Source organism: Hemicordylus capensis, chromosome 5, assembly GCF_027244095.1.
Source record: "Hemicordylus capensis ecotype Gifberg chromosome 5, rHemCap1.1.pri, whole genome shotgun sequence".
Lineage (NCBI taxonomy): Eukaryota > Metazoa > Chordata > Lepidosauria > Squamata > Cordylidae > Hemicordylus > Hemicordylus capensis.
The window spans coordinates 128,676,520-128,701,289 of NC_069661.1; the positions used below are offsets into that span (position 1 = coordinate 128,676,520).

Here is a 24,770-nt window from a genome sequence, read left to right on the forward strand (position 1 = left end):
ATTTGAAACAAGGCACTGGAAATGTGAACAGCACCCTGCTGTCCACATAGAGACCACGGTGTCACAACACAGAAAGTGTGGAAGTACACTTCCGAGATACAACGTGGCCCCATTGCAGGGTCTAATCCGGAAAGCACCGTGGAAACAGTATTCAGCTTACTATACTTGAATAACTGAATGACATGGCAGCAGAGAGATCATTAGAAAGTTCAGAAGGAGGGGGAACAGATTGTATCTGGGAAACCTGTTACCTTCCACATGGGAGAAAGCTTCCCACAAATGCCACATCTTCAAAGGAACAGCAGTAAGAAAAAGTCTCTCTCAGTGCAGAGTTAAAGGCCACTGAACATAAGCAGCCAGTAGACAACAACCACTTTTTTCTTGGCATGGGGTGGAACCTCCCTCCTCTCCCATGGCACTGCTGCAGATTTCTCCACTGTCCTGCTGCCAAGACTAGTAAGTAAATGGGAGGAAGACTGATGGGGAGGTTGGTGGAGAAGCCACCCAGACTGATTCAGCCAATGGTCCGAGTTTTTCTTGATATTTTGGTGATGGACTTGGATCTTTTCTGGGTCAAAGCTCCAAAGAGTTTTCTCATCTCTAAGAACAATCCTCTCTCTGTGTCCTCTCCCCATTGTCATGTTTAAGAATTCTGAGCTCTAAATCTAGATCCCTGAAAGCAGCCACACACACGCAGAGTCCAAGAGCCTCCAAATCCCACCCACTCTCGCTGCCTGCCAGCACCAGAACAACAGCCAAAGAGCTGGCTGCTCAGCTAGCATGCACAGACGGCGATGCTGCTGATGCAACTGTGTGGCAATCAGATGTTTAGCGCAGGTGGATAGTGCCCAAGGCATCAGTAAGCTTTAGACCAGGGGTGTCAATTGAGACCCTACAGGTGTTGTTGGCCTACAACTCCCATTATCCTTGGCTACTGGCCACTGTGACTAGGGATGATGGGAGCTGGAGGACCAGAGTTTTATACCCCTGCTTTAGAGGCGCCCAGTCCATCCTTTCCCCATGCCTCCAGCCAGGACCAGCCCCAAGGCAGCTGGTCCTCAGTGGTGGCCTCAGTTAGACTCAGTAGGAGGTGCCCACAGCTGGAGTACCTCCTCTCCGATGGCACTAGAAGCTCCTTTCCCAGTGGCCCAGTTCATGGAACACATCCACTAAATTGTGGATCTGCCCCTCTGTTGAGCACCTCTTGGGCAGATTTGACTATTAGATGGGTTGTAGTATTTCAATTCAGTAATCCAAATAAATAGCAAAACCACCCACTGGATGCTAAACATACAAATAATAGTAGAATAACTCCAACATACATCCCTTTAGGGATGTGCGAACTGACTCAACCTCAAACTGGTTTGACATCGAGCCATCCCAGCTTGAGAGCTCGCCCTCAAGCGAGACTGGGCCCAGTTTGGCTCAAGGTTGAGCTGAACCTCCTGGCCCAGGCTGGGGACAGTTCGGTTTTTTAAAAAAGAAATGGCAAGCTTACCATCTCCAGGAGATGCTGCCGGACTCTCCACAGTCTCCTACAGGCCGTTTTGACTCTCTCTGAGTTCATTTTGGCCATCTTGGATGCCTCTAAACATGCGTGCAGGCCATTTGCATGGCTGGGTCATGATGTGGCCATGTAAATGGCCCATGTGCATGCATGGCATCTCCAAAATGGCCACTGAGAGCTCAGAGAGGGCCAAAATGACCCCAAAACATTCCAAAACATCCCACTGTAGAACAGGGAGAGGCCAGCGAGGGGAGGGGGAACTGCTGGAGACCCCCTCATGGCCACAGCAGCACCCGCAAGGCCTCGGAAGCAGTAAGTCCACCATTTTTTAAAAAGTCTCTGGCACCCCCAAACCAGGACCAAACTGGCTTGAATTTGAGCCAAGCTGGGCCCTTTGTTCAGGGTGCCAAAACCAAACAGTTCAAGTCTGGTTCGGACTTGAACCAAACTGGGCAAACTGGTTTTGTGCACATCACCACATCCCATGCAATGGGGACTACATAGCCTTAATTAATACATTCAAAAAATTCCCCATGTGGTAGAAATATTCTTCACCTAGGGCAACACTTCCTTTAGACACTGGAGGCACCCCACACTTCTCCACCATGCTAATGATGAGGTGGGTGCTCTACACTGATGCCACATTTATAATGAACACCCCCCCACACACACACACATATACTATTTTCCTTAAGGACAAGAAATTGCATAATCTGGCATTGTTGTGAAGTGCCTGGTTATATATTATTTCCCCATATTTATTTATTTTTTTAAATCTGTAAACCACCACAACTTCCATCTTTGGGCAGTTTATAGCAACATACAAGAGATTAAAATAAAAACCTTAAACTAATTTAAAACCACAGTCCAGTTAAAAAGCCTGGGTGAAAAAATAAGTCTTTAGAGTCTTATCAGAGATGGGGAGAGATGGGGAGGCTCTAATTTCAAGTTGTCCAAGATGGGGAGGCTCTAATTTCAACAGGACAGCAACAGAGAAGGCCAGTCCCTGCATAACTACCAGGTGAGCTGGTAACTGTAGACGAACCTCTCCAGATGGTCTCAATGGGTGGTAGGGCTCACAGAGAAGATGTTCTCTTAAATACCCAGGGCCTAAGCTGTTTAGGGCTTTCTAGGTTATAAAGAGCACCTTGTATTTTGCCTGGAAACTTATTAGTAGCCAGTGTAGCTCTTTTAGTATAGGAGTAATATGGTCTCTCCGAGATGACCTAGAGATTGTATGAGAATAGCTGCCGCATTCTGTACCAACTGCAGTTTTCAGACTACGTACAAGGGCAGGCCCACATAGAACTCATTGCAGTATTTGAGTCTGGAGGTTACCAGCATATGTACCACTGTTCTGAGCCCATTTATCTCAAGAAACAGACAAATCTAGCATGTCAACCAAAGCTGATAAAAAGCACCTCTGGCCACTGCTTCAACCTGGGACACCAGGGAGAGGTTTGGATCCAGAAGCACCCCCATACTACGTACCTGTTCCTTCTGGAGAAGTGTGACCACCATCTAGAAGAACCAGCAGATCAGAATAATCTCCCAAGTTCCAACCCTGCTCAAAATGACTACAACAAGCCCACACTGCTTAAAGAAATATGAATGGATCAAGAGGAGCAATAACTCTCTCTTATTACTTAAACAAGATAATGCTTTGTAGAAAGAAACATAAAAGTGATGTCTATGCTGAAGAGCTTCTTACCTCTACATCTTTCTCTATTTCCAGACCAGCTTCCACCAAGTTACGTTCAAACTCATCCCTCTGCTCCCGTTTTGCTTCCTCCAAAGCATCTAGTGGACCCAGATCAATTATCTGAGCATCTGGATTGGGTACATCCTGGTCATGATGCTGCTGCTGTTCAGGTTGGCTTTTGGATGTCTCCCCATTAGAAATAATAGCCAAAGAGGCAGGTCTGTGCAAAGGGCCTGGAGAGCCACCATCGGGGTATGAAGAATGTTTTCGGTAGTGATAAGCTAAAACATAGTCCACTTTCCTTTTGCTGTCTCGAAAATGCATCCCTCCTGGTGATGTCCTTTCTGTGACCCCCACTTGAGCCCCATCCAAGTAGTTGTTAATAACCTGGAAGAAAGTTGGAAGAAACTTACTGGAAGAAATATCCAGAGACCAAGCAAGCAGAAAGGCTCAGTGGCTTCCTGTCTCTTCCCATGGAGACATATGGCATGTGCAGTAAATGCAGGGATCAACAATTGTATATGGAGCAGTGAGACAGATGGAGCTCAGATTAAGCAATATGGTACAATATGGCTCCACAAGCAGAGAGCAGGTGCACTGCTGAAAGGCGCTTATGGAGCAAATATCTTGAGATTATCATACAAACAAGGCAAGCCATATGCTGCAAGAGAAGGCGATCCCACTCCCACCCCCTGCACAAGAATAGCCTTGTGGATCAGGCCGATCCATTTAATTCAGCATTCTATTTCCAACAGGAGCCAATCAGAGGCTTTGCACAAGCAGGGCATGAAGGCAAGTGCCTTCCCCATTGATTTGTCCCTGAGGAGCAGCTAGATAATTTTGGACTCTGGACCTAATGAGTTTATTTCCCCCGCTCCCACAAAATAAGCATCCCTTCCATATATATACATTTGATCACAAACCCACTTATCTGGACCAGACTGCATTTGGGGGAAAAGGACTATGCAATCCCCAATGGATTCTAAACCCATCTTCTAAACATATCTTAAGAAGGACATTGTAGAACTGGAAAAGTGCAGAAGAGAGCAATCAAGAAGATCATGTAGTGGTTAGAGTGCTGGACTAGGACTGGGGAGACCCAAGTTCAAATCCCCATTCAGCCATGATACTTGCTGGGTGACTCTGGGCCAGTCACTTCTCTCTTAGCCTAACCTATTTCACAGGGTTGTTGAGAGGAGAAACTTGAGTATGTAGTACATCGCTCTGGGCTCCTTGGAGGAAGAGCAGGATATAAAATGTAAAAAATAAAATAAAATAAAAATAAATGAGGCTAGGCTACAGCATCTGGAGCTCTTTAGTTTGGAAAAGAGGCAACTAAAGAGAGACATGATAGAGGTCTATAAAATTATGCTTGTAGTAGAGAGAGTGGAGAGACAGAACGTTTTCTCCCTCTCTCATAACACTTGAACCAGAGGTCATGCCATGAAACTGAAGGTCAGGAAATTTTGGACCAACAAAAGGAAGTACTTTTTCACAGTGGGAAAGTTTTGGTCCAGGTAGGGAGGAGGAGAGGTTTAAACAGAGACAGAAAATAGAATGTCTCTTCTCCTTTCCCCCCTTCTGAAACCTTCCCATATAGCATGGACAGGAGTGTTTGACCTCATGATGGACATCCTCTTGACCCTAATCCCCCACTTCCAGTATACTATAAGTTCAACTGCACTCAACATTCCATACATTGTGGAAGCCACTGAGCAAGAGTCCCTGTATGTTTGTTTGTGTTTTTCTTTTCATTTATATACTAACATGTTTCTGCGTATCTGAGACTGCAGAAATTTGTCTGTGGATAGCCTCATTTCACTACCTGCTGGTTGGCATTGGATCAACAGGTTTGCCAATGGAAGGGATGATGCTGATACTCCTTCTGTACATGGAGCAGAAAGTTGCCGGTTTGATTCCCCGCTGGTATGTTTCTCAGACTATGGGAAACACCTATGTCGAGCAGCAGCCAGCGATATAAGAAGATGCTGAAAGGCATCATCTCATACTGTTCGGGAGGAGGCAATGGTAAACCCCTCCAAAGAAAACCACAGGACTCTGTGGGCACCAGGAGTCGAAATCGACTTGACGACACACTATTACTTTACACAGAGGTTCTGCTTATCTGTCCCATCACTAGATAAATTATGCACTAGGACTTAGGTGAAGAAATACTTCCTTTTGCCAGCCCTGAATGTAATGCCAGTCAGTTTGGTGATCCTCAAATTCTAGTTTTATGAGAGAAAGAGAAAAAATTCCCATTCTCTCCATACTGTTCATAAGTTTATAAACCTCTATCATGTGCACCCCTTGGTCATCTCTTAATCCAGTGATGGGCAGGAAGAAGAGGGAGGTTTTCTGCCTGGCTAAATCCTGGTGGACCACCAACCACCTTCTGGGAAAAACAGGGTACTAAGTGGACTCTAGCCTGATCCTGCAAAGCACTTATAGTGTTCTTACATATACACACACTGGTTGAAATCCAGATTAATATTATGCATGCTGAATAACATAGCCCCAAACCCTCCCAGATACATTTTCAAAGGCACAGAGGGGGATGGGATCTAGAAAAATCACCCCTCCCCCATTACATGCATGCAACATTATTAAGCACACACCACATTATTCAGCATGTACAACATTAGTCTGGATGTTGGCTAATGACCTAACTTTTAAGACATTCTGAGTCTCTTGCCTTGCAAGTGTAAAACATATCAGTGGAATTTGGAGTTGTGTGTGTGCGTGTGTGTGCGTGTATGTGTGTGCGCGCGCACACACACACACACACACACACACATACAGACCCCCGTGTTTTGAGAAGACCACACAATACTGAAATGGTTGCACTATTCCCCCAGGGTCATTGTCAACCTGACATGGGGAAATATTCTTCTTGGATTCCAAAATATATCAGATTAGACTCTGGTTGTGAGAAAAAACCCCAATCACCTAGTCATCTCAAGGATATTTAATTAGGCATGTCCACATGACATTGCAGCATCCTATCTTTGATTGTAGCAATTTCTGATATACTCCTGGAGGAGGAGGAGCAGGAAGGAGGAGAAATGGAAAAACAAAATTATGTGCGGAAAGAAGGAAAAGAACCTTTTTGACCTAACAGGACACTGCAGAATCAAGTGAAAAGATATGCTTCTAATTCCTGAAGTGTCTGTCAAAAAAGACTTCATTATTTACCCCCACCAACTTTTATTTTAACAACAGAGTGGCTATGCTGGTCTAACAGATGCTCAGAAATCAGGGTGAACTCTCCTCTAGTGGGGGTTCCTCGTCATTGTCTAATTGGTGCTCTTTGAACAGCTATACTAAGTAAAACAAGCTTCTAAGTAAAAGAAAATGCAGCAGATTTGCACGGCTGGGGGAGTCAGTCATGTCATGTGACTTGCCTCTGGGGGCCCCCTTGGCAGGGGGCCCCCAAACAACTGTCTCCCCTTGCCCTGTTATAGTTACGCCCCTGATTTAATCTGAGGAAGCCATTATAGCAGAGAATGGCAAGTTCCTTCACCCAAGGTAACAACCGTCATTTAATCTTGTTCAGCTTTTGTGAACTTGTAGACGAGAGCAGGGAATAGCGAGTGAAAAAGTTATTACCTTGGGACAGGTGAATTTGAAAACAAGTCCTCCACCTAGCCTAGCAACAGAATGCAAATCAGCAGGTCATTCATTCATCATTGCCCTTTCATTTCTTATAATGCTGGGTATTGTGGACATTTCTGAGTCACTGAAATGTTTTCCTCTCTCTTTCAAATCATCTAAAACCATAATAACCTCTTGGCCTTATCCCCAATAAAAACAAGCCTAAGTACATGATATAACTGCATTTGCTCAGATTAATCCCTTGTTATCTTTGCTCTTCCTTTCTCCTCTTTATTATCTCCCCCTGTTGAAACTTAGATTGTTTCTCGGGGCAGGGATCTGTCCTTTTGCTTTGATTGATAACACTGTACAAATAGTAAGGACTTTTTTAAAAAAAAAAACATACGCTACCTATTATACTTATATACAGTAGTGACAGACTTCCCTCCTGTATGCTACCCTCCCTCATGGATTCTTAAACTTTTCACCTTCAGTGTAGATAGAATTTCACTCTTCCATTACATTGTTCTCCATCCTTCCCCTTCTTCTACACACACACACTTTTTTTTTGTGGCACACTTTACCCAAAAGCTATACATGCTTGTCATATTCAAATTCGCTTGAATCAAATGAATTAATCCAAACAGTATCAATTCACTGAAATTCACATTTCACACTTGCTTGAATACATATTATAATTCACAGACTGAGGGATCTATGGGAAGATTGAGGGATCTATGGGATCTGTTCAAGGCTTTGAATATTCCACAATTCTGCACAACTGCTGAAAAGCCATAGGATCTGTCATTGGTTGCGGAATTCAGCATCCTGAGAATCCTGCCTGTTACCTTCAGAAAGCATGTTTCTAGCCTTTATGTTGTACAGACAACGTCTGGTGAAAGCCCCAGAGCCAGAGGGTGGGGGGTGGGGTGGGGGTGGGGTGGGGGGCTCAATAAAATTTTCAGTGTTTGGGGTTTGAACTTCAGTATCCTGTGGAGTTTGTTTCTCTGTGACCAGGGAAAGCAGAACAAATTTTGTAAGCTAAGGAAATATGTGTACATTTGCTTGATTTTAATTATGTTGCAAACCTGAGTTGTTCTTGGTTATCTGCCTATCTTCCTGCAGAATTATTTTATTTCAAAGCCCAGACAACACAGTCCTGAGTATATTTGAGCATGTCACCATCCCGTCATTTTAATAATATACTCACAGGCAGTCCATGGAGACTCTCTGGTTCCATCCCTGACAGAGTAAAAACACCTAGATTTGGATCTCCAGTTTACCCTTTTGAAGGGAAATACACAGTACGCACCACAGGTACTGATGTCAACATTTCCTAGTTGCTGGCCAAGGCATGGGATCCCAGAAAATCCATTAGCTGGCTCTGGAGAAGATTAGCTCCAACTTATTAGTCTTACTTCTTTGTACGTGGGCAAGATGTGGAAGTAAGAAATGAACACAGAATCGAAAGGAAAGGGAATGAGACTGGCGTGGTTAGAGGAGATGTCGCTGAAGGTGTTGGGCTATTTATCAACTCAAGATACCCAGGGGGCTCATCCCTGTAGCTGCCACCTGAGAAGTCACCATAGCAACCCCAAGGAGAAAGAAGCAGGCACAGCTTCGTAGAATGAACTGCAGGAGCTTGCAAAGAAGCCTGTGTGAATAAAATACACACGAGACAAGAAAGTCACAGGCTCAGCCTGATTCTCCTGCACTGAAGACTAAGAAGAGCAAAGGACACTACAGCAATTCTAAAACCTAAGGCTGAAACTAGAGTTGTACATTCTGTTTTTTCTGTTTTGTTTTTGGCCTGAATCTGAAACATCCTCATTTTGTTCTTTGTTCGAAATTGCAAAATCCGAATCCGAAACATTTTGGATTTTTTAAAAACAGCCCCGGGGCAAAACTAGTGGGTGGGGGTGGTAGTGCCCAATGGGTAGAAGGAAATTTGAGAGGAATTGGGCAAAGGGCTGATTTTTGGTGAATTTTTGAATTTTATTATTTTTCCCATAGGGAATAATGGAGGTTTCAGCAAAAGGATAGCTTCATGTCAGGGGGAAAGGAGTGGCCCAGAGCAGAGTAGGGTGAGTGGTAATGCCCAGTGGGGGCAAGGAAGCTGCCAGAATTATTTCAAAGGAATTGGGCAGAGGACTGATTTTTAAAGATTTAATGGAGTTTATGCATCTTTAAGGTTCTTCCCCATAGGAATGATGGAGGTTTCAGCAGCCCCATAACTGCACTTGCGGGGCACCAGGGTGGCCCAGAATGAGTGGTGGTGTAGAGCACATAGGGTGCCAACCACCTCCATGGGTTGCTAACCCATGGGGTACTGGGTTCTGTTGTTTCTGAGATGCTTTGAGTGTAGATTCCCTGGTAGCATATGAGAGTGGATTCATGGTTTGTTGTTGAAAATCTCATATGCTACCAGAGAATCTACACTCAGAACACCTCAGAAACAACAGAACCCAGCACCTCATGGGCTAGCAACCTTTGGGGGTGGTTGGCACCCTTATGTGCACTACACCACCACTCGCTCTGGGCCACTCTGTTGCCCCCCAAGTGGAGTTATGGGGATGCTGAAACCTCCATCATTCCCTATGGGAGAAAAATCTTAAAGATGCGTAAACTTCAACAAATCACAAATAATCAGCCCTTTGCCCAATTCCTTTGGAATCTGGGTTGTGGCAGCCTGGCAGGCACCCATTGGGGCACTACCACCCAACCCACTCTTCTGTCCCTGAATCCATTCCCAGGCTGGCATGCAGTAGCCATAGTAGGCTGGCAGGCTGGGCTCAGGCTAGCAACAAGGCAGGCATAGGCAATGGCATGGCATCATGGCAACCTGAGGCATGCAATGCTGCAAACTAGTTCTCTCTCTCACTCTCTCTCTCTCTCTCTCTCTCTCTCTCTCTCTCTCTCAGCAGAAAGGTAGAATAGTGACGACTAACTTGCTGAATGAATTGAAAACCCCTCCCTGACACCCCCCCACACACTTGCCCCTTCTTCAACCCTTCCCCTGGCCAATGTGGGGTCAGTAAAGAGTGGCAAGAGGCAAAAGAGCCAATGGTAACAAGGAGGGAATCGTCAGCAGGTCAGCCCATGCTTTAGGTCACCGATTGGAAGGCTGGAAGGGCAGGAAATTCAAAGAGATGTCAAACACAAAATAAAGCCTGACTCAGAGATCGCCACAAAATGGAGGGCTGAAACAACAAAACGTTTTGTAGCTCAAACGGGGATGTTTTGTTTTGTATACAAAACACCTGAAATGGGCTGTTTGGGGTACAAAACATTTTTTATCCAAAACGTTTTGCACATCCCTAGCTGAAACCCTCTGTACACTTGCAAGTGAGTAAACCCTATTGAACTCTGTGCAATGTAGTTCTAAATAAATATGCACAACAGCAGTCCTAAGCACTCTTACTAGGCAATGAACTCAACTGACCCTCATTTAACATTCTGAACTGTAACAGAACTTCTAAGAGAACTAGTGTCCAATCAATCAGTTTTTATTACAGCCGTTGGCCCACCAAGAGATAAAAATCAGAACAACAAATATAACTAATATACACAAATAGTGACTAATAATTACACACAATAAAACAGTATACAAGCATCCAGGATAGATTACTTTAAAAACAGTAAAACAACTCCTAAAACTGAGACCTTAATCTCATAGAACTAGTGTCCAGTTCATATTCTAGCTGAGCATTATGAGCAACTTTGTCTTCTGAATAATTACAGATTTCATCAACATCATTCAAAGATTTGTTTAAAAGCCACTTTACTTACAACGGATGGAATGAAGGGACACAGTAGAGTGAATTGTTGCCCTTCTCTCTGGAAGGGCATTTGTGTTCAAAACAGCTGTATGACATGCAGAAAATTGACAGGCAAATCCTTTTCTGGCATGAAAATTAACTGATGGGGGAAGCTTCACTTATTTCATTTCTACCTGTGCTGCAGTTGTTGGAAGTCACAGGAACTCAACAAGAATAAAACATGACAACCTTCAGGGAAAGCTCTTTCACACATATCCCATCTATCTCTAGAGCTTGAATGGACTAGTTTGTAAGCTAACACATTAAAAACCAACACAAACTACCTGGAAAAGGTATGGAGAGAATGATGCAGCTGGGGAGGTTGCACCACTGTTCTTCCTGTTGCTTACCCTCCTTCCGCTTCTGCTGAAGCAAGTAGGAATTTAATTCCCCCACACAGTAGCAGCCTCTCCAGCTGCACTGGTGATCTTCAGGATAAAGATAGAATCTCCAAGTCACAACCTGGTAACTTTAATCTAATGTTTCCTGTTTAAAACACTGCCTGCTAAAAAAATTTCTGATAAAAGCCAGAGCTGATAAAAAATTCTGTTATCCCACTGCTGAAGGCAGTTGCCGACATACTGCACAGCATCCCATGGGTGTTTCTGGCACTGAAGGAGCTGTTGCATACTCGTTAATACTTGCACAAACACTGGAAATTGATTGTGTGATGGCCTGGCCATTGGAAATAATGGATAACAGATTATGTTGGCCACTGGGTCTCATTCTTCCTTTGCATCTGTTCACCTTAACTGTAGGGCCATAGCTGGAAACGCTATGACTAAGTCAAATGTTTCCCTAATTTAAATGCCCACTTCTGCCCTAGTACTGAAGGCAGGGGCATATCACCCTCACCTCATGTTACAGACTACATGTGATTATTCCTCAGGAGCACTTATTCTGTTGATTGATCTCTCTTCAGAGAGAGATTTTCTTGTTGTGAACAGTTGAATGAGCCTGTATACCAGACACGCATACCAAAAGCACATATTCCTTTGTTTAAACAAAAAAGAAAGAAAGATTTAATTCTTTGACCTGTGTGAAGAGTAGGTAGGTAGCTATACACACTTATGTGTGAATAAGTCTTATCTAACTCAGTGGGACATACTTCTAAGAAAGCCTGCATAGAATAGTGCTATAAGAAAGCACAATTGTGCACTAGGATTGTACACCAGGAAGTCTCTGGTAGAAATCTCCCCTCTGTCATGAACTCACTACCTTAGGCAAGGCACATACTCTCTGCCTTCTGTTATGTAGGAATAATATTTACTCAATCAGGTTATTACATAGAAACATAGACGGCTGCCATATACTGAGTCAGACCATTGGTCCATCTAGCTCAGTATTGTCTTCACAGACTGGCAGTGGCTTCTCCAAGGTTGCAGGCAGGAATCTCTCTCAGCCCTATCTTGGAGAAGCCAGGGAGGGAACTTGAAACCTTCTGGTCTTCCCAGAGCGGCTCCATCCCCTGAGGGGAAGATCTTACACTTCTAGTCTCCCATTCATATGCAACCAGAACAAACCCTGCTTAGCTAAGGGGACAAGTTATGCTTGCTGCTACCACAAGACCAGCATTTGAACAAGATAATATATGTGAAGTGTTTTGAATACTCTAAAGCTGTGGTTCTTAACATGGGGCCTGCCAGATGTTGCTGAAGTACAACTAAATTTTGGCTGGGGATGCTGGGAGTTGTAGATCAGGAACATCTGGCGGACCCCACATTAAGAACCACTGCTCTAAAGTATTCTATAAATGTGCATGATTTGCGGTAGCTATCGCAATTTGCAAGGTACAAAACAGAAACAAAAACAAAAACTTCACACTGCTTTATAATGGAATCTATTGCACAGTATAGGCCTTAGAATACAGTATAGTATTATTGTATGTGCCCACTACCATAATAGTTCTGCTGCCATCCCCTCACCAAAATCTGAAATGTTGTTGTTGTTGTTGTTATTTATTCAGTTTCTATACTGCCCTTCCAAAAATGGTTCAGGGCAGTTTACACAGAGAAATAATAAATAAGTAAGATGGACCCCTGTCCCCAAATGGCTCACAATCTAAAAATAAACATAAGATAGACACCAGCAACAGTCACTGGAGGTACTGTGCTGGGGGGTGGATAGGACCAGTTACTCTCCCATTGCTAAACAAAGAGAATCTAAAAGGTGTCTCTTGCCAAGTTTGCAGGGAATAACTGTTGCTTTTGATTTAAAGGCAGACTTTTTTGTGTATTTATTTATTTATTTATTTATTTTGGCCCAAGGCCAGCATAAACACAAGAAAAAGAAACAACAACAATAACATACATAAAACATTAATACTTTCAAATACCGTATACATGACTAATTTCATTCAAATGAAACTGGTTAATCTGAAATGCACAGCCCGGCATCTCATGCCTCAATCACTCTAAACCGAATCTTGCGTGCTATGAAAGAAATTTTCGCTACCCTCCTGTAAACGTACTCTGACTTAGCAGTAAGCAGAAAAAGGACCTTGTCCCCATCAGAAGGGCAATTAGAATTGTAATGGATTAATAAAGGGGAGAGAAGCTTTCCCTTTAATTCAGTATAAAATCTACATTTCAGCATCAGATGTTCTGTAGTCTCCACTTCACCGTTCTGGCAGGGGGTATAATCGTTGATCATAGGGCACCTTCCCAAAGCGTCCTTCCAATACCGCCGTAGAATTCAAAGTACTGGTCTTGGCCTTTAAAGCCCTAACAACCTGCTCCACCTGAGCTGAAGGACCAGCTTTCCTCACATGAACCTAGCCATCAACTAAGATCTCACTTACCAAAATTTCTCAAGGGGTTTTGCATACCCTTAGCCTAAAATCATCTAGTGACTTTGTTTGTGAGATAGGTTTTAACTTTTAAAGAATACTTCATAGCCACTTTGACAACCAGTTCTCTGCTAAATTTAAGTCAATGAATATCCCTCTTATTCTACTTACAGAATTATTGTGGGTTTTTCTGTAGCCAGATGATTCAAATGCTCCATTGACTCTCCCAAAATGTACAGAGCGTTGGTTTTGAGGAATTGTGAGGTATTTTTTGTTGTCTTTTGAAAAAGATGTGATGGATTTTCTGTTGTGGGTAGGACGTGAAGGAGTTAAAGGCATATCTGAGGAGAAAGGGCAAAGAATAATCAAAACTGGTTTAAAATTGTCTTAAGGTTTTCGTTTTTGTCTTAATTTGTTTTATGTTGTTGTATACCACTCAGAGATGGAAGTTTGGGGCAGTCTACAAATTTTATAAACAAATAAATAAGTAAAAATTCTGCAACATTTTCTCTGATAACTACAGTGAATTTTTTACTGTGGAAATTAAATTAACAAATATTATTGAAATGAAGTTATGGGTGGGAAACTATTCCATGTTACATTCTGTTCATCACAACAATCAATATTCTTATATGGAGATATATAGATCTGGGGCTAATTCACACACACATGGATATCACTTGCTAACTCAGTACTTCACTCTTAGCTTGATGTGTGAATTGGGTTCATTGAAAAGCAATCCATTTGAGTTAATATGAAAATTCTGTCTGTAGAGTTTCAGCAGAACTCAACTAGTAGGGATGTGCAAAATGTTTTGACTTTGAAATGTTTCGACTCAAAACGAGTTGTTACAAGTGTTTCGAGCTCGAAACAAAACACCCTTTAAATAAAGGGCCTGCTTTGAGCTTGGAACAAAACAACTCTGTTTGATTCAAAACGTTTCAACATTTCGACTCAAGTGCCATTTTGGAGGCCTGTTTTCCTCTTAGGAACATAGGAAGCTGCCATATACTGAGTCATACCATAGATCCATCTTGCTCAGTATTGTCTACACAGACTGGCAACAGCTTCTCCAAGGTTGCAGGCAGGAATCTCTCTCAGCCCTATCTTGGAGATGCCAGGGAGGGTACTTGGAAACTAGATGCTCTTCCCAGAGCGGCTCCATCTCCTAAGGGGAATATCTTAACAGTGTTCACACATCAAGTCTCCCATTCATATGCGACCAGGATGAACCCTGCTTAGCTAAGGGGACAAGTCAAGCTTGCTACCACAAGATCAGCAATCCTCTGCCCGGCCCAGCTAGTTCTTGTATACCTCTCCACAAACCTTTGGAAAAGAGAATGTCTTCATGGCCCTTCTTGCAATGTTTGAGCGAACTGTGCCTCCTGAGGGCAGGCATTCCACAACTGAGGCACTCCTATTGAAAAGGGCTTGTTCTTTTGAAGCTGCCTGCCTAATCACAGAAGGTAGTAGCATCAAAGCAGGGCCACACCAGAAGATCTGAAACACTGGGCAAGTTCATCCTAAGACCCTGCTTCTTCTGGGGAAATGTAATGATGGCAGTACCTTCTTTCGCCCCCACTTTGAGAAAGAGATTTAATATTAAGAATAAAAGAAGACTACTCTTGGCCATACTAAAGGTCCATCCAGTCTAGCATTCCAGGAATGACCACTACAAAGCCCTCTCCTGCTATGGTTCCCCATCAGCTGGTATTCAGTGTAATAGCGATGTATGAACAGCTTTGATGTTGAACAGGTTCGACGATCTGGTGTCAAACCAACCCATCCTGCCCCCCCGCCAGTTCAGTTCGGCACCAGACCAAACCTGTGGCCATTTAGGAGGCCACTACACATTCCCAATGGGCCTGTGTGGCCTGGGTCAGTTAAAAAAAAGATTGCAACCCCCTCCCCCCAGAGCAATCTGGACCAGGCCAGCCAGTTTTGTGCACACATCTACAGTGTGATATTGCCTCTGAGTATAGAGTTTCCATATAGCTACTATGACTAATACCTACTGATAGCCCTCCCTTTAATAATGTGTCTAATTCCTGTAAGAAATAGTATATTCCCCCTTCCCCATTATGTACAAGGTCCTTCGGCTTCATCCCTAGGTGATGAAAGAGATTTTTGGTGGATGAGTGGGCTGTGTGAGATTAGTGCTTGCTGAAATGGAAGCAAGCACACAGGCTTCACACACTGGTCTATCTTCTGTATGGTAGCCAAAGGAGTTGGAAATGAGTCTGAGAGGCACAGGTGTTTGTCCCCAGATTACCCCATAGGTCTATAGTTAAACCAAAATTTAAACTCTGCTCTCTGAAATCTGCCTCCAGCTATATACCCTGTTTCCCGAAAGTAAGACCTAGCAGTAATTTCTGATGTACCGCTAATTGCCCTAGTGCATTTTTTGGGCTAAAATTAATATAAGACACTGTCTTATTTTCGGGGAAACACGGTATTTAATGAGTGGGCATTTCCCCCCATCCGTGGGGGGCGGGGCGGGGCAGGGTTGCTGTGCCTTTAATAGTTGTCACACAGAAAAAAATTCAATAGCTGGCTCTGTTTCCCAGCATAGAAATGCCATTGATGGGGGGGAAATAGCCTGTGGAATGTTTCTCTGTTAAGTAGTTGTGATAGCCATAGGAGCTATGCCAGAAACATATTGGTGATTTTAAGTGAATAGCCTGCTCATTCTGCATTAGCTTCTGTTCTCATATGGTGGCATTCAAATAGTGAGGACTGTATCTCTTGTCTTTTTCTCTCTCTGAAAGTATGGCTAGGTCTCTTAGAAGCATAAGATTCCCCTGTGGTGCATTCCCCTGTGTTGTGGCACATAGGAAGCACAGGATTCCCCTGTGGTGTGGCGCCTAAACCTGGGAAGAAATAGAAAACACAGTTATAGACCTGCAATAAAATGTTGTGGTATATCCCTGGTGTGCAGAGAGGAGAGCTGGTCTTGTGGTAGCAAGCATGACTTGTCCCCTTAGCTAAGCAGGGTCCATCCTGGTTGCATCTGAATGGGAGACTTGATGTGTGAGCACTGTAAGATATTCCCCTTAGAGGATGCCGCTGCTCTCTGGGAAGAGGAGAAGGTTCCAAGTTCCCTCCCTGGCTTCTCCAAGATAGGGCTGAGAGAGATTCCTGTCTGCAACCTTGGAGAAGCCGCTGCCAGTCTGTGTAGACAATACTGAGCTAGATAGACCAATGGTCTGACTCAGTATATGGCAGCTTCCTATGTTCCTATGCATGTACCAGAGCCTGTGGCTGTGCACAGTGAAAGAACACAAGTTAGCAACAAAGACAGGAGTCCCTCCTCTATCCTGGGCCTCACATCATGCACAGCTTTTGTTTTTGTTTCTTTTTCCTGGAGTAGTGGTGGTGTCTTGGTGCTGTGTCCCAGCTCCTTTTCATCCAGCCCCAAAGCTTCAAGAGTTAATGTTAGGAATCGGGGCTCTTAACTTTTATAAACCGTATTTTATGGACTATAAGACGCTACGGACTATAAGATGCACCTTAATTTTAATCCAGTTTTTCAGAGTTTTAACATATTAAACTGTTAAAACATATAAGACGCTCCTGAATTTTGGCGGATATTTTTCGAGGGAAAAAGTGAGTCTTATAGTCCATAAAATACGGTAACTGCTACAGGGTGGGCTAGGGCATGTTTCTCGTATTAAGTCTTATTGTGATTATCTGAACCTCCCCCCAAACCTGACAAGTTGTGATGAAATTCTCTCAACACTGCCCACCAGCATGTGGGAATGAAGTACTTTATAATACCAAGGGAGTAACTGAACAAACTCCATTCCTTTCTGTAAGAGAACAAGGTTACTGGACTGGCGAGAGAGCCACACGGATTCAGCATTTTCTTCTGTGGAGACTATTAGATAGCTTTGGCCTTCAGAAGCAGTGGGGGTGACTAACTTGAGGGAGTATTCTTCAAGCTGAAATTTCCCCCACTCATTTTGCTGAAGCCCTCCTCCCTCCCTCCCCCTCCTAGCCACTGAATTCCATTTGCTCTGCCTACCTGCTTAACTGTCTGAGCTCACAAACATTCTATCCAATTGATGTGCGGGCAGTTTGGGAGTTTTTTGGCCCCCTTTTTTTCCTTCAGAATTTTTCTGCAAGTGACGTACTGCTGATCACCCCAAGTGCCAGTACCTGCCACTAACCCGGCAGGCACTCCAGTTCACCATCGATAAGGATCATAATGTTTCTAGCTCTTTCGGAAATAGTACATCAGGGCTGCACAACTTTGGCCCTCCGGCTGTTGTTGGACTACAGCCAGAGGCATTCTTACGCCTGGACCTTGGGACCCCGGCATGTGGCCTCCAAAGACCAGTGGGGCCTCCTGCCACTGCGAGCCCCCCCCCACCACCACAAGTCCTCCTCCCCGCCACCACGAGGCCGAACTGCCAATATTCTAGCTGCCACATGCATGGCCGTGGGGGACGGGGGTGGTGGTGAGGCAAGCAGGCCTCTCCCCATGGCGGTGGCAGATGGAGTGGGAGTGGCCACTTTGAGCCTGACTGTCTGGCTCAGCGGCCTCTGAGAACTGCTTGGGCACTCTGGTGTGCCTGCGCAGTTAGAATAGAGTGTCGCAAGACCACACGGGCTTGTGACACTCTATTCTAACTGCGCAGGCGCACCGAAGCACCTCGCAGTTCTCAGAGGCCGCTGAGCTGGACAGTGAGTCAGGCTCAGCGGCCACTCCCGCACTGCCCGCTGCCGCCACGGGGTGGGGGGGAAGCCTGCTCGCTTCACCCCCTCCCCACCCTCCGGCCACTCACATGACAGCTAGAGTAGCGGTGGTTCGCCCTCGCAGTGGCTGTGGGGAAGAAGGCTCGTGGGCCTTGCGGTGGCAGGGGGACCTCTCAGCAAGGGCGGTCCAGGCACCCAGATTGCCTAGGTGCACCACTGACTACTGCTCCCATAATGCCCAGCCACAATGGCCTAAAGTCAGGGATGATGGGATTTGTAGGCCAACATCTGCAGGAGGACCAACGCTGTGCAGCCCTATCTCATATAGATGTGGGTGCAGGCTACATTGCCTCTAGAGCCTGAAGCTACTGCCGAGAACCAGAGGTTTCCCTGCCCTCTCCCCCGTTGGGGGTCTGGGCTTCTGTTTCTTGGTCACGCTACAGTGTGATAGAATGCATGACTGAATATTGGGAATCGGCATATACAAGATCACTTTATCTCACACTTCAGAACATCACTGCCAAGAGAATCTAATAGTTTTCCAGACTTTGATTTGACAATCCTACATAGAAAGAGATCTGTTCTTCATTCTGAATGAACACAGCCTGCCTAATCCTCCCTTGAATTAAACGTACAATAGCCCATATTTAAAAGCACCCCTAACTCTCTGCGTAGCCTCACTCTCTGCATAGGATTGTTGCCTGTTAACATACCCTCAGAATTCACAAGTATGGGAAGAAACTGATACAGAAATAATAGCAACAAATCATCACCCACAATGTCAATATGGTGGTTTTGTTGACCTTCCTGTGCAGACAGATTATGCTGCCTGCTGATTTATATTTTCTCAGTAAGAAACTTAACATGAGATGCAAGGAGATATTTTACTGGGCCACTCTTAACTATGAAAGTGCATTTGAAGAAACAGCTGAAGTAGATTTCACAGGCACCCGTCTTCCCCTCCCCCCCTACCATAAACCAACCCAGTAATGAACAACAAAGTCAAGGATAACCTTACCATGTGCTCTTGCTTCCATACTGTAGCAAGAGTTTAAAGCTGTAAGTTGCCCCGATGCTAAGGTGATGTGGCTGTATTCACTATCTGCAATCTGTTTCTGGTCCTGTGCTGGTTTATAATTGGTGAGCAGCACTAGCAGGCAGCAGCTATTTCCACCCTTTCCTGAGCCCGCAGCTAATTAGCCAAATCTTCTGTTTCAGTAATCGCCATCTAAGCAGGTAGCAAAAATAGCCACCCACCAGTTATTGATTCTTTGAGCAGCTCTCAGCTGGGATGCTGGCATCTCGTCCTCAAACTTCATAGACAGACCAAAGTAAGAGGATGACAGCAGGAAATAATAATATCCAGGGCAATGCTGGTGTCTTAAGTTAGGATCCGCTCTGACGGAAAAGCAGTAACCACTTGCGCTGGTGAGGATTAGGCGAGGAGTCCTAGCTCATTACTGCTGCAATGTGAGTCACAGTACATTGGGAAGAGTGGACAATGCTACCTGGCAGGAGGTAAGTGTGGCAGGCTGTTTATAAGGCTGCATCGCAGCTTGCTCATGTTACCATACTGCTTGGATGCTGCATGCTCATTTCAGCATGAAATATTCAAGGGATTATCTTGTAATCAACTGTATAATCAGAACAAGGCCATTGGGTCCTGCTTAGCCTTCAGCCTTGAGGAAGAGGCAGGACCCGATGCATTAGTTGTTGCTGGCCAAACCTTTTCTGAGTAGAGGACTGTACATTTAGAAGTGTGTATACCAGAGGAACGCTCTCTTTCTTGCTCACTTTTGGGATCCCAGGTAACTTTTATTCTAATAAATGTACCCTACAACAAATTCATTCTGCAACATTTCTCCATTTGAAAGAAGAGGAAGACTAGATTATATGTTTGTCAGTTTGGTCAGGAACTTGAAATATCAGAAAGACACCAAAGGTTTGCTGTTTGAATGACAGGTTAGGCAAAAACCTGGAGATAAAGAACAGGTAATGTGGTATCAATTAATGTATGTAGCAGGAGTTCCTTCTTCTGCTAGTAGTAATCTCTAAAGACATTGCTGCTTCTCGTGGGTTTAGGAACTAAGAGCAGTAGGGAGTCAGCCCACACTAGATTAGCATTCCAGAAAGGCCACTAACATCTTTACTGGGGAACAGTAAAGATTATTTGTGATAATCACGATGTGTCTGTTGCACATGAGAGACCAGCAGCACAGCCAACCTCTTCTAATAATGCAGTGATTTATTGCTAACCCAGTGCATCAAATTAGGTTGGTACGGTTAAAAATAACAACCAAGCACAATTTCTCTGTAGAATGTATCTAGTTCCTAGTCCATCTGGGCCTAAGACTCTTCTGGCCCCTGAAAGGTGTATACACCCATCCATGCACACAGGCTTCTGATGTAAAACTGAAATTGTTCCTCCACATATCTCACATGGCCTCCTCATGCTGAGGCCTTATTTTTTAAAGAAATATAAAAAGGATGCCCCCTTGTTCCCATGAATAGGTCCTTTTCCATTTATCCTAGCATAGCTTATGTGGGACTCCTGTCCACAAAAGTCAATATGTGATTTCACAGTGTAGAACTAAATTACTGCAATACATTGCAGGCTTCTTCTTCTTCTTCTTCTTCTTCTTCTTCTTCTTCTTCTTCTTCTTCTTCTTCTTCTTCTTCTTCTTCTTCTTCTTATTATTATTATTATTATTATTATTATTATCTGCAATTAGCTTGGTGACACATCATGTTTCCCGTTCAAAAGCACAGGAATCTCTAAGCAAAATAATGCAGATCTAAATAATTTGCTTAATTGCATATCATATTGTGCATCTAGTTGTTTACAACTAGTTGTAAGCATCTAGTTGTTACAGATTCTTGTTGTTACTGCTTCTTGTTGTTGCAGATCTGGGAATAGTAGTGGGCATCCAGACTCATGCTGCACATATGCTATTGGGAAGGGGCAGTTTGCAGTGATCTCCCCTTCCCTCTGTAGTGCACTGTACCTCCCAGAAATATGCCTCTGAGGTCCTTCTCTTTGTCAGCAGCAGCAGCAGCAGCAGCAGCATTCAGTGGCTATTTATGATGACATGATGTAGGCAGAGCAGGAGTGAGGAGCTGCCATAGAACTGTTCTGCCTAGCTCCTGCCATTGCTAAGCCTCTGAGCAAGCTGGTACATGCCTTTTTGTCTACTACCTTGAAAACACATCAACTTATTCAAAACTGGAAGGAGAATATCACATAATTGCACAATATACCGACAAGATGTGCAGCATTGCAAAGCCAGAACACTCCATGTTGGGGCTGCTGTGAGCTCATCAGGCAGCCCTGATGCTGTTAAGAATGAGCAGTTGCACAATCAGCACTGCTACAGTTATCCCCATACATTGCGATGGGAAGAACTGCGGCAGCATGGCTTGTACAACTGCTCATTCTGAACAGCATTGGAGCTGCCTTATGAGTCACAACAGCATTGGGATGCTGTGCATCATGTCACCCAATAATTGCCCAGTTGGCATTGCACAATTGCCAACATAATGCTTTGCCCATTTTACATCTCTGTCCGGGTTGGGGCAGATGCCCTCCATTACTTGCCCTGTAGGATAGCTCCCCATTTCAAAGCAACATTGCTGAATTTGTGTGGGACAGAAAGACTCATGTAAGAATAGGCTAAATATAGTGGTAAAGGGTGGGTGGGGGTGGTGGGTGGTTGATACATATAGATATGAAATGGAGTGACAAATATCATTGTGCCGAAGGGTAGATAATTAAATGTGTTCATGAATGCGGTGAGATTTGAACCAATAATTTTCCTGTTCACAGCTCAACCTTTTGGGCACTATGTGACACCAGCTGTATACAGCAGGCAGTATCTTGTTACAAACTGACAAATATAAGCTACTGGCCTGAATGGACAAGGCAACTGTGTTGTACTTTTGACTTTGCCAGTCTAGGGGTTCTGATCACCCTCTGTGTTAATAAGGTACTAGAACACGCAGCCAAACAAATCTATTTTTTTCATTCAAATCGATATATGAACTTCATAACTTTTTTTTAATGGCCTTCTCAGGGTTGCCAGATCACAATGCTGCAGCAACAGTAGAAGCTGCAACTAGCAGAATGTGTCTGTCTGGATCTAACATAAGAACAGCCATGCTGGATCAGGCCCAAGGCCTATTTAGTCCAGCATCCTGTTTCACACAGTGACCCACCACATACCTCTGAGGGAATGCTCACTCTCCTGCTGTTGCTCCCCTGTAACTGGTATTTAGAGGTATCTTGCCACTTAGGCTGGAGGTGGCCTATAGCCACCAGACTAGTAGTCAGCAGACTAGTAGCCATTGATAGACTTCTCCATGAATTTATCTAAGCCTTTCTTAAAGCCATCCAGGCTGGTGGCTGTCACCCCATCTTGTGGCAGAGAATTCCATAAGTTAATTATGTGCTGTGTGGAAAAGTACTTCCTTTTGTCGGTCCTAAATTTCTTGGCAATAGATTTCATGGAATGACCCCTGGCTCTAGTGTTATATGAGAGAGAGAGAGAGAGAGAGAGAGAGAGAGAGAGAGAGAGAGAGTTCTCTCTCTCCACTTACTCTACTCTATGCATAATTTTATAAACCTCTATCATATCTCCCCGTAGTCAGCTCTTTTCCAAACTTAGAAACCCCAAATGCTGTAGCCTTGCCTCAGGGGCGTATCTAGGGTGGGGCAGGCAGGGCATGTGCCCCGGGCACCACTTGAAGGGGGGCGCCATTTTCTGAAATTAAAAATTGTTTAAAAATGGCCACTGAAAACAAAATGGCCACCTCACATACTCAAATGGTCCCTGTGAGGCCCTAGGCCTCACAGAGGCCATTTGAGCATGCGTGGCAGCTTCCAAAATGGCCACCACACCAATCTTTGCAGGCCCAAACAGGTCTGAAAATCAGCCTGAGATGGGCTGCAGCAGTGAATTAAGAGGCCAGTGGGTGGAGGGGAAACCTTTGTAAACTCACCCCCCAGAGCCTTTAGGAGATTAAAAAAAATAATTTAATATAAGTCACTGTACACATATTCCGTTTGGCACTATGTACAGAGAATCAGGGCTTGTGAATACTGAGCTGAAGCTTATGAGCTAGGATTGTATTCATTTGCTCTTACTTTGCTTCTTGTGAGAAGTGAGTTAAATGTGATGTCTTAATAATATGGCTATTAAAGGTGAGTTTGTCTTTGAATCAGTGTCAAATCCTTAGTATTAAGGCCCACTGGGAATTTCTTGCTCTCTTTCTCTCATTTTAACTGTCTTTCTGAAAGACTAGAAGATATTCCAAGCAGTGACACAGTTTACTCTGCATATCCTTTAATTATTTTCAGAGTATCTGGGAAAAGCCAAATTCTCCATTTATGTTTAAAACTTATGTAATAGTGGTGCTACAAGGCATAGTAGAGAATCAGACAGGCACTTCTGTTTAGTTTTCCAAGTAGACCTCCACATAATATTTGGGTATTTCATGAGCCCCAGCATATGGAAATTTGTAGTTTTCCAGCATTTTTTGATCTGGCTACGCCCACTGCTAAATAGGTTTTGAAATATTAAAAGATTAACGAGCCTGACTTATATTTTTCAGCTGATATTATGGTAAAGTTATCTGAAAGATGAGTGTCAGATGTTTAGACAGGGGGCGCAATTTCAGTGCTTGCATTAGGCGCTATTTTCCCTAGATACGCCTCCGCCATGCCAGGGGCATAGCAAGGTCAGAGTGGGGCTGGGGATGAGATTTTTAAATGGACTCCTTGCTGCAGATTAGCATAGGAGACTTTCAACCATGCAGTGTGAGCCTATATATGTTTTCTCAGAATTATTAACAAATTCAGTAAAGTTTGCTTCCAGGACATTTTTCACACGGGGCTTTTAAAGCCCTTTAACACACATCTCCTCTGGAATGGAGGGGGTGCATTAACATGTTGGCCAGATTTACCCTGAAGTCCCTGCGAGTTATCGGGTAGCAGTTCACACACAATTCAGGTTTCTCACTGCTCATTAGAGTATAGCCCGATTTATATCCAGGGTATTAAAAAATCCACTATTTTGCGTTCAACTTTGCAGTAAAGCCTCCCAGTAAACCCAAAGTAAAGCCTGCTATGTGTAAAAGTCCCAAGTACATGTGTGGAGAACTGCAGCTTCAGGCAGCAAATCTAAACACATTTAGCTGTATGTACATTTCACTGAAACCTAAAGGACTTACTAGCAAGGGAAGTATGTCTACTTAAAAATAAACTCCATTGCACTCAACTGTCTGAGATCCTTCCCTGGTAAGTGCATATAGGATTGCGCATGCTCAGGGATATAAATCAAACCAAACTAATTTGTGCTCCCAGCATATTTTGCTCCCTATAGGAGATCAGTAAGTCCCACTGAAGCAAGCAAGATAGGTGGGGAGAAATAGAGAAAAGAGCAAGAATTAGCACCATTCTTCAGGAGAAAAAGAGAGGGGGAGAATGAGGAATCTGCCTCTTCTTGGTAAAATTTTAAGATAGATGAGACATGAAGAGAGCTGGTCTTGTGTCAGCAAGCATGACTTGTCCCCTTAAGCTAAGCAGGATCTGCCCTGGTTGCATACAAAAGGGAGACTAGAAGTGTGAGCTCTGTAAGATATTCCCCTTAGGGGATGGAGCCGCTCTGG

General features: G+C 44.1%; 1 protein-coding gene across 1 annotated transcript in view; it reads right to left on the minus strand.

Moving 5' to 3' along the window:
* Positions 1–3,533, minus strand: part of ANO2 (anoctamin 2) — a 277,547-nt gene extending 274,014 nt beyond the window's left edge. The window contains exon 1 of the mRNA XM_053256041.1: positions 3,219–3,533. Within this exon, the coding sequence (XP_053112016.1) occupies positions 3,219–3,533 (315 nt within the window). The remainder of the gene's footprint in view (positions 1–3,218) is intronic.
* Positions 3,534–24,770: the final 21,237 nt, after the last annotated feature.